General features: G+C 36.2%; 1 protein-coding gene across 1 annotated transcript in view; it reads right to left on the bottom strand.

Moving 5' to 3' along the window:
- Positions 1-11,118, bottom strand: part of LOC102887144 (ubiquitin-conjugating enzyme E2 E2) — a 256,130-nt gene extending 245,012 nt beyond the window's left edge. The window contains exons 1-2 of the mRNA XM_006907301.3: positions 10,941-11,118; positions 5,924-6,107 (exon numbers count right to left, since the gene is read on the bottom strand). Coding sequence (XP_006907363.2) covers positions 5,924-6,099 — 176 coding nt within the window. The 5' untranslated portion in view covers positions 6,100-6,107; positions 10,941-11,118. The remainder of the gene's footprint in view (positions 1-5,923; positions 6,108-10,940) is intronic.
- Between the last annotated feature and the right edge of the window lie 8 nt (positions 11,119-11,126).

The raw sequence follows: 11,126 nt of genomic DNA, 5'->3' as shown, positions 1-11,126 counted from the left end.
AATTCCAAATCTAATTATTCAATACAAAAAGCTGATAAACTCTGAACAGTGAGTCAATATATTACATTTTGAGCCACTGTTACCTAAAAATGATTGCATTTCTCTTGACCAAAAAAAAAAAAATTACGCTACTTAAACGGTTGCAAGATGTCCTGCTGTTTTCAATGACAGCAATTCAATTCTATCTCAAAAGTTGTGATCATGGTATATATTGTTTCTCAGTCTTGACTTGTGGGGTAGGGAAGGTAGCTATTTCAGGCACTGTCCCTTAAAGCAAGAAAAAATGAGAAAGCATCAATAATTCACACTTTCAGTGTACCTTTCACATGATGATCTTATGCTATTAAGAGTGAATTAAATAAATCTCACAGAATTCTGAGTATTACTGTTTTATCGGTCCCCATTTAAAAGATGAGGAAAATAAGGCTAGTTATTGTGAACTGGTAAGGTGAAAGGCAATTAACTTGCTAAGTCAAACAAACAAAAAGACCTCTTTCTTTATCAGACCTTTTAAGACAAATTTATTTCCTTAGACATAAATCAACTAGATAATTGCCTAAATTTCCAATTTCCACCTGGCAATGCCACTTCTTTGGTTATCAGGATACAGAATTCAGCAACTGCACATAGTTACTAAAATAAGTCAGAAGCAAAATACAGACTAAACCTCTAAGACTTCACCTAATACCTCTATCCAGGAACGTTTACGCATACAGCATATAACTGCCATTTGCTAAAAAGAAAGGGGAATGATGGAGGAATAACAATCCTGGTTCGTTCAGACTTAATTGAATATGGGACCAAAATTATACAAAATGGAGACAATATAAGCACTCATTCTAACATCAACTTATTGGATTAATCAGAAAAATGAAGCAGTGTATATGTAGTGACATGTTTAAAACACATATTTTAGATTAAAGAAAATTCAACAATTCACTCAAGTCCAAACATAATATAGACATGGAGATTTGCAAAGGTGTTTTCTTGGCAGCTCCTACTTTGCCCCACCTAGATGACTTTCCTATATTCCCCTATGGACTGCATTCCTCAGTCACCTGAGAACTGCTTTTCTAAGCAATTGAATCAACCGGACAAACCTCCCAAAATGAACTTAGTCTCAAGAAGAAATTTGCAACTAATTACTAAAAATTTTTAAATCTCATAGTAGTCTCTGAATTAACCCAAAAAACACAGAGCCATTGCAAATAATAAGCCTAGAGTTTAATTCTGAATGGTGATACAGTAGTCCCCCCAAACCCACCCCACCCTTGCCATTATCCATAGGGGATACGGTCTCAGACTCCCGATGGATGCCTGAAATCTCCACATGTATAAAGTTTTTTTCCTATATATACATACCTATGATAGGGTTTAATTTATAAACTGGGCAGTGTCATAGGTAGATTAGTTCTTACCCTAGGTCTTAACCTCCACATATGATCTTTTTCTTTTAAGTTGAAAATGTTCACCTTTTCACTTAAAGGAAGCTCTTTCATGGCTTCTCTTCGGCATATCTGAATTGCCAGCATCTCTACTCTTACCTTTGTGGCTTTCATTAAGTAAAATAAGGGATACCTGAACCGAAGCACTGCAATACTATGACAGTCAATTTGATAAGTGAGATGGCTAAAGGGCAGGTAGCATAGACAGCATGGATATGATAGACAAAAAGATGATTAACATTCCAGGTAGGATTAAGATTTCATTATACTACTCAGAACAGCATGCAATTTAAAATTTGTGAATTGTTTATTTCTGAAATTTTTTATTTAATATTTTCGGACTGCAGTTGACCATAGGTAATTGAAACTGTGGAAAGTAAAACTGCAGATAAGGGGGAACTACTATACGTAGCGTTGACCTTTGAACAACAATGGGGTTACAGGCACCCACCACCTCACAGTCGAAAATTCATGTATTTTGACCTTCCATAACTTAACTATACTTGGTATCCACAGGGGACTGGTTCCAGGACCACCCCTCGTATATCAAAATCTGTGGATGCTCAAGTCCCTATATAAAATAGCGTAAATAAATACATACAGCTGGCCTTCCAAATTCCCAACTTCCAATTGCAAGACAAAAACAGTGCAACTATTTATTGAAAAAATTCTGCATTTAAGTGGACTTGCACAGTACAAACCTATGCTGTTCAAGGGTCAATTGTACTACGCATCTGTGATTCTAAGAGACCACTGATTTTTAAAACCCCTTCAATTAAATGACTTTGCACATCAATAGTAAGATGCATCCCAATTTCAGAAACATTAAAAAGTTTTTAAATGTACATTTAGAATCAAGAAAATAAGAGTAATTGCAAAGGATTATCCGTAAGGAATACTACTTCATTCTCATGTAGAAAACAAACTTAAATGATCCCATATAATAAAAGTTCACTAGAATATTAGAAAGGTGAAACACATTAGAATCTACCTTTCAACCTAACAAAAATCAAGTCTAAAACCAAATATCACTCCTAGATTTATATATATATATATAGAATTATATAATATGTATATATTATTGTGTGTATATATATACACACATACACACACATACACATACACAGTATATATACACACACTATTATATTTTGTCCAATAAAATCACAATGTCTGCTCTAAACAAAGTTAATTTGTAATGAATGTACATTTATAAATCTGTCAACACATAAAAGAAGCAGTAGTCAATTCAATGAAGAGCTCGAAATACGTTTTATGGAATTGATTAGTAAATTTAATAATATCATCAAAATCTGTCACTGCAGACATAGTCTAACTACATACATGCAAATATAACAAAAGTGATATAGACATTATCAAGAGAACAGACTGTGATAAAAACATACCAATTTCTTAAACAAATTCTTGCCAAAAATGCATCAAGGATATAACTATAATCTTCCCCTTAACTCTAAAAAAGACAAATTAATTTATACAATCGTTTAAATAAAATACCCACTTAAATGATTTTTGTATCCTACATCACTTTTCTGTAGTACCTGAAAACTGAGATTTTTTTCAAGAAACATGTTTCTACACCAAATTATTAATTTTATAATTACAGTATATTTAATTCAATTGAGCATCTCTGTGCAAAGTATTCTCCTTGAGTTACTATAAAATGTATATAATTATAGCATTTAAGTGTTTCTAATTTAACAACAGCATTAAGTCCCCAGAGGTTAACATATACCTCATTTTCCTAAAATTTATTGAATGGGCTTGAAAAATAGTATTGTGCACTTTAACTGGCACAAAGTCTAAATGACAGTGTTAGTGTGTGATATCTATGCGTGAAATAAATGTTTTATCACATTTAGTCCTCACAATGGCCCTGTGAAGATGGTACCATTATTATGTCCATTTTACAGAAGAGGACACTGAGGCTTAGAAATGTTAAATTAAGTATCGAAGATCACCAGGCTACTAAATGCCAGAACCTAGACTCAAATCCAGATCCTATCTCTAGAGTCCAAGCTCTACACTACTTCTGATTAATCATCTCATAAAATGACGCTATTTAGAAAAGACTTCTCATCTGAATAAAGAACAATTGAATAATAAAGTATAAATAAGAGTTTTATTTTGAAACTACCTCTAACTGAATCTTCTGAACACATTAGTACTTGAATCCTAATATCTATGGAAGATCCAATTCCTAAAATAAACTCAAAACTCTAAGACAACCAGTAAATATTATAACCCTACTATATTAGGCACTGTGGACACAATGGTGATTTATAAAGATATATAGGTCCCTACCCTTAAGATTCTCAAATTTTTCCCCAGTTCTAACAACTTAAGCAGAGATGGAAAATGATAACTTTACCATCACCTAGATTTAGGGAAGAAGAGGGAGAAGAACTAAGCTTTTTTTTTTTTTTTTTAACTTAAAAAATTAACAGTGAAACAGCATTTTTATAGTTAAAACAAATGATAAATGACTAAGTCACTTCAGACGCTGTCATTCATAAACCATCCAGGACCTTCTAGAGGAAGGTCACAAATCACAATTTGAAAATCACAGATTAATTCAATGAATTTGTCAACAAAGGGATTCTTTCAGGCAAGAAGCAACTCAATATAATAATACCAATTTCTATTAAGTGACAATCGGGCACACACCCATACTATCTCAAACTAGGTTTTATCCTCTATTTAAAGAGGGGGAGGAAGGAAAAGTCGGTTTGAATATATAACCTATACTTTGTAAACACTGTAATAAAATGAAGTAAAAGACGACCCATGTACCTGAAAAAATTCATCCTCACTTTCACACATTATACAGTTCACTCTCTATTTGCCCAATAAATATGAATTTGAAGTATTTATGGTGTCACTCCCAGCCAGGAAAAAGGCAAGGTCTCACAAAGGCAGGCAGGAGTCTTTGCTAATTAGCAGTCATAGGAAAACAGAGCTCGGACTGGCAGAAGCACTCTCCAGATTCTATGCCCCACAGACCTGGCCAGCCCATCCTCTCCCCTTCTGATAAGCTGAAGAGGCCCTTTAAAAACCCTCACTATTAGAAGCTGAGGACTAAATTAGTTTCTTCATTTACATAGGGCCACAATCTGTACTTGAATATCTCTTACCCATCCCCCCCGCCCCAATTTTCTTTAATCTAAATGTCATATTTTCCCCATTCCCATCTTTCTTATCCATGCTAATTCCACCCTCCATTTCTTAGCAGCAGGTCATTTTGTGTTGTGGCCAGGTGGCAGAGGGTTAGGGTCAGCCAAGTGAGGCTCTCTGGACTTGAGGTGTGATAGCAAAAACTAACTAAATCCTCTTCCCCACACTAGCAAGTTCTGTATGGTGGTTTAAAGGTTTAAAGTTCAAGGCTATCTGACTTTCACACAACTCCTTCAACAAAGGCCAAGGATCAGCAATACACTTCTGGGAAGGGGAAACTAACTACTCTAGTCTCTGGGAATGGGTTGCTGATCACTTGCCATCACTCCAACATCTCTCCCTAGAAAGTCATGTCTCACAAGAGGCCTGAGTTGGTTAGCCCCAATCCTGAAGACTGACCGGGCCAGAGAGGAACAAGGTCTACTAGATCATAATTGTTTTTGATCTTTGGGAAAGGAGTTTTCTTGAATCCACACTCTCCAATAAAATATAAAGCTATCATTCAGCATTCAGACAACCCACAATGCCTAAAACTTAGACTGCATTTATTTATACTTCCTATTTGATATAATGAAAGGTATTAGAGCAAAACAAGAACATTAAATCACAGAATCAGGACTCTGCTAAATTTAATTTACCTTTAAACTATTTTCCAAGAGATATTCAATAATGTAACAATATTCAAGCAGATTGCCTATGCTGAGTCTGATGACATGTCAATGATCATAAGCAATTGATGTGGCAATACAGAATCATTCAAATATCCACCTTCCAGATCTATCTATTTTCTAGAGAAAAAGAAAATCTGGATCAAGACTGACCCACTGCCTAATATAATGAAACCAAGATGAATCTGTTATAAACACCAGCATTTCTCACTTTTCTAACACGGAGCAGTAGAAAAAATGCTATCATTCAGTAATTATTTTAAGAGTCCTGCTCTCTATTCTATGTTACTAAACAAAATAAAATGTTTATAATCAAGTAAGTATAAATCAAATCAATACATTTTTACATGCATTTTCCTGTATATGTTCACCTAATCATAAATACAGACACACACGCGATATGTACTTTATTAATCTGCCATGCTGTTTAACTGATATTAAATACCAAAAAATTCATATTGCCTACAATTAAAACCATGTAAAAGAAATAATCTTGAAGAAAAAAATTCATGAACCTCATGGTTCACACCCCAGAAAAACAATTAACTGCAACAGAAAAGTAGAACTTAAGATGATAAATTGATTCAAAAAATAAAAAGATTACAATTACTAAGGTACCTTTTAGCACTAGTTGACAATTTAGCAGCTGTTTTGCTGGATATTTTCCCCTCCTTTTTCTTGGGCTGAACTTGTTCTCTTTCTGGTTCTTGCTGAACAGTTTCACGTTGATCTCCATCAGAACTTCCTCCACTAGTGCTTGGACTGTCATCAACTCTTTGTGCCTCAGTGGACATTTTAGATCCTAGATTAAAGAAACAACAAAAAACATTTATTCAGTTGTGGGAGAACTAGAGTAAGGTACCTCGAGAATAGAGAAAAAATGAGCCTCAAAATAGAACAAGCAAAACTAGTATAAAAGGAATAACTTGGTCATTTACAAAATAGCTCTAGGAATTGCCAAAATACTTCTTTCATCCACTCAAAATGTACTGAGAAGAGAAATAAAAACATACAAAATATATACACGAAATGTTCACAGCAACATTATTCACAAAGCCAAAAAGAGGAAACAACTCAAATGTCCACTGACAAAATGGATAAAGCAATGTGGTATATCCACACAATGAATATTATTCAACCATATAAAGGAATGAAATACAGCATTTATATGCTACAACATGGGTGCACTTTGAAAACATTATGCTAAGTGAAATAAGCCAGTCACAAGGGTCCATAAACTGTGTGATTCCATTTATATGAATGTCCACAATAGGCAGAGACAGAGACAGAAAGGTCAGTAAGTGGTTGCCAGGGACTAAGAGTAAAGGAAGAATGAGGAAGGACTGTTAATAGGTATAAAGTTTCCTTTTGGGGTTGATGAAAATATTCTGAAATTATGTAATAGTGATGTTACACAACTATAAGTATTCTAAAAACGACCGAATTATACATTTTAAAAGGATGAATTTTATAGTATGTGAATTACATGTCAATAAAGTTGGTACCAAAAAAAAAAAGTGAGGGCCTACTCTCCACCAGACACTTTGGTCTCCTAAGCATGAGAAATTTGGGGTAGTGGGTAAACCAACTTGCTATATGCTATAACAGAGGTGAGTGAAAACAGCCGCAGGAACAGAGAAATAAGGGACACTTTCCCATCCATATCCAATAAACATATCCTCAGGACTAGGCTAAGGTTAAAATCCTCTCGACCAGTCAACTGTTTTCAGTAACCTTTGTGATAACACAAAGCCTGCATAATTCCAAATAAAAACTGTACTGTATGACAGTGTCAGCATTGATCCAGCAATATACCAAGAAACATGTTTCACAAGAGATGGAGACTGTATTGAAGGATTCTTTTCTTCCTCCTAGTCTGAATGAAATATCCTTCAAGGCTTTCAAATTCCCTTTGCTGAGTTCATGCTCCCCAAGCAGCTCTGATTACCAACTCAATTTCCTCAATACATTAATACACAGGTAGCTGTTATACGCTGGATAGCAGACACAAAAAATTGCAGTAAGTGAAAGGGATAACCCCTCTCATTTGTCATTCTATCATAATCAATTTCTGGGCTTAATTACTGTGAATACATCCCTCATGACCCAACTACTAGTTTCAAGTGTACTGATGAATCCAAAACCAAACTGACAAAACGGATGCCTAAACTCTAAAGGGCCCTGTGCTCACCATGTTTCTGTCACTTAAAAACCACTTTCAGCAGCGTAGAGTTACCTTCTCAGGCATCTCTTCTTTAAAAAACAGAACTATGTACCTTTAAGAAGTGACCTTAACACAAAATATACCTTTAAAACTCACAAATAGAACAAGTTCCTTTTGAAAAAGATACATTATTTTTTATATCGTTTTTGATATGATCAAGAATAACAATATGTAAAAAAAAAAGATACCTTAAATAAAGCCCTGTTTTTTATTACTGTAATTAGTCCAAATGCATAGCTAGTTGACAAGCATGAAAATTTATCATCACCAAAGATTTAACTTGTAGCTTGCTAATGGAAGAATCGGAAAGCTCAGAGAGGTAAAGATTCATAGAAAATGAATGCCTTCAAGGAAATATCATGTAAACGCATCACCACTGCCCCCTCCCCCACTCAACCTGAACATCTCCCTTTCCCCAAGCCAAACAAAAATAGGTCTCCCCAAACAGCTCTGAAACACACTAACAGGGAAATCTGACTGCTTTCCTACCTACTCTGTAAATGGAGAGCATCAGTCTCCACAGCTGTGACATCTTTTATGAGCACTAAAGTCACTTAATAGAATACTGAAATTTTATATCAGTATGTTTCATGTCTAGCTCTAACAGTCCTAACATATTTCTTGCTTTTTTTTCATTTTTATTTCATTTTAATTCTCATCCTTGGATTCAACATTTTTTTTTCCAGCTAACTTCTTTCAGTTAAAATATATAAGTTTAAAATCTTCTAAGTATGTACATAAGAGCATTTAGATAGAGCAGATGTGCATGAGAGTGAGAGAACAATTCTCAGGGAAAGGTCCTAGCATGTAGCAAAATGCTGCTGGCAATATTTTAAGAAATGAGTGAGAAATCATTTTATACATCTTAACCAAAAGCAATCCCTTACATGACAAATACATGGAAACAAATGAAATAAAATTGTTACTAAAGCTGGAGCTTCAGTTTAATAAACTGTGCCTAGTTTCAGTTGTATATTTCATTAGTTATATGACACATTCTTAATATTCTTATTTGTGTGCATTTATATACTAATAATGCCATAAATATATAATTACTTAAAAGACTATTCAATGATGTAAACTGAGCTATAAGAACCCGAGTTTCATAAACTGCTCCAGAATATCAGAGGACTAAAATTAGTCTCACTAGAGAACTATTAAAAACATTATTTAAAATACCCAAATAGATGTATACTTTCTATAGTTTCACAACAAACAAAAATTAATTCCAATTACGACCTAAGATATTTTATTTCATCCAAATCTTAACTTAGGGATAATAAATTCATCTGAGGCCACTAATAACCACTATAGAAACTTTCAGAAACAAAGTTTTCATATCTTTTCCAAATATCAAGAGTAAGGCTGGTTTTGTTTTTCAAATGCCTAATTACATGAAAAGTATTGGAAGAAAATTATTGTACCACTCAAATGGCAACTAATTTTTATGAAGAAAAATAGTCCATGAGTGTTTCAATTAGTTATAAGCTGCTGTTTTGTTTTCCTAAAGTACACGTGAATTCCTGAATTAAAACTCTCTAAATGTTATCTTCAAAAGGAATATTTTAAAATTATCTTCAAGATTAATTTCTAAACAGCTAATTTGATCCAATCATCTGATCTAGAGGGAAGCTAAATTTAAATCCCAGGCTTATAAGCAGAGCTACTCATCAATGACAGTTTCAAAGATATTTCAATTTATATTTTTACTTTGGACTCAAAGTAAAACTTGGTTTCTAAACATAAAATAGTAAAGCTTTCTTCAAACATGTTATATTAAGAGTTTAGATATTGTTCCTTCTTTAACACACAAATTATCTAAGCCTGTATTAGCTATATACTCTATGGTGTAATTACAGTCCTGGAAATTAGCAACATGTAGTGAAGGAAACTCATATGTTCCATAAAAATGAAATGATTTGGTTATATACTGATACAATAAAAGCAACTATACTCCCTCCATAAATCTGGATTACTGTCCAGATAAGCCTTATAACTGTATCTTGTGGTATAAAACTGCAAAAGCAAATGTCCACTCGAGCTTTTACAACAGGAAAACGCTTAATTCTGTCATTTGATATCTTGCTATGTCTTCCTACTCACGTTTCTAAACTCTTCTAAAATGTGAAATAAAATAATTTATATTACATACACAGCATCTAGCAAGATCCAGCTTTCCATTTATGTGTAAAGATATTTATGCAGGAAATAATAGTGGAACACCTGATTTTTAAGGAAAAGGCGTTATGTCCTGGGGGAGATAAAATGGGATATGACAGTATATGAAAACCCTCCATCATAAGCAACTGCCCATATACCAAGGAGTACCCAAACTGTTTGAGTAAACATAAATATTTAGATTCCCAGGTCCAGACTAAATTATCACATATTCAAAACATACTTTTTGAAGAACCAAGGCTAAAAAACTAAGAGCTTAAAATCTTTCTGAAGCACGAGATAATCTGAAGGTAAACCCTTTGTACTTTTAAATAAAAATATTTGAGTAGACTCTCAAGTATACACAATACAAAACGATGAATCTTGAAAACATGCAAATAGGTCTAACAGCCACCGAGCACAGGATGATGTCTTTCTAAAGCGGCCTTAATTTCCTTAAGGGAAGATGGATTGGACATTTCTGGTTGGTCGTGAGGGGGAAAAAGCCACAAGAAGCTACGCTTTATCTTCATTAGAAATGGTAAAGGGCAAAAGGATCAAAACATTATGAGAGAAGAGAGGCGCGGGGAGCGGGGGGTGGGGGGGGAGAATCCAGTTTCAAACCAGGCCAGTGGGGGCTGCAGAGAAGAGACGAGAAAAAAATGGGCTTTGGCTCCAAAGTGTGACAGGAGCTAGGCTTCACAAAAGACCAAGACAACACACTCCACACCAGTGGATACACAAACACACCGAACAAGGTCTTCTCCTGCCGGGCCACGGGTGTGCAGCGTTGGCGGTGAAGCCAGACTCGGCACTCACCAGGAGAGACACCATGTGCAGCAATTATGCAATTAGGGAAAATAGCAAAAGATCAAGCCGGGCACTTTCCACCGTGACATTTATCCTGTACTTTTGCAAAGACTTAGTTCCAGGATGCGGCTGGGAGAGGGAAGGGGCTGGGAGGGTGGCAGAGGATGGGGAACCGAGAACAGAAGGGGGTAGAAGATGGACAGAGAGGGAAGAGGCAGAAGCTGGGGGGAGTGGATGGGAAGGAGGGGGAGGGGTGGAAAGGGCGAGAAACCGGGGCAGGAGGCTCGCGGGAGGGGGCGCAGAGATTGGGGCACGCCGGGGAGCTGGGAGGGAACTAGGGCGCAAGCGGTGTAAGCGGAGACCTGCGACGTGGAGGGAAGGTGGGGGGACGAGAGGGAGGGCGCCCGAGGTTGGGGGTGATACCAACGCGGCCAGGGCGAATACCTGAAGGAGGGGCGTCCGCACAGGTCGCGGGCTCGAGCCCAAGCGCTGGCGGAGAGGGCTGCGGAGGCGAGGGGGAGGGGACTGAAAAGGCCCGGAGGACCGGGTGTCCCCGCAGACCGTCTAGTCACCGAAAGCCGGACCCACGCACCACGCACCGGACCGCCCGGCCACGCCTGTCCCCGCTGG

This window comes from Pteropus alecto, unplaced genomic scaffold, assembly GCF_000325575.1.
Source record: "Pteropus alecto unplaced genomic scaffold, ASM32557v1 scaffold92, whole genome shotgun sequence".
Classification (NCBI taxonomy): domain Eukaryota; kingdom Metazoa; phylum Chordata; class Mammalia; order Chiroptera; family Pteropodidae; genus Pteropus; species Pteropus alecto.
The sequence above is the reverse complement of the archived record's forward strand: the minus strand, read 5'-3'. Positions and strand labels throughout refer to the sequence as shown.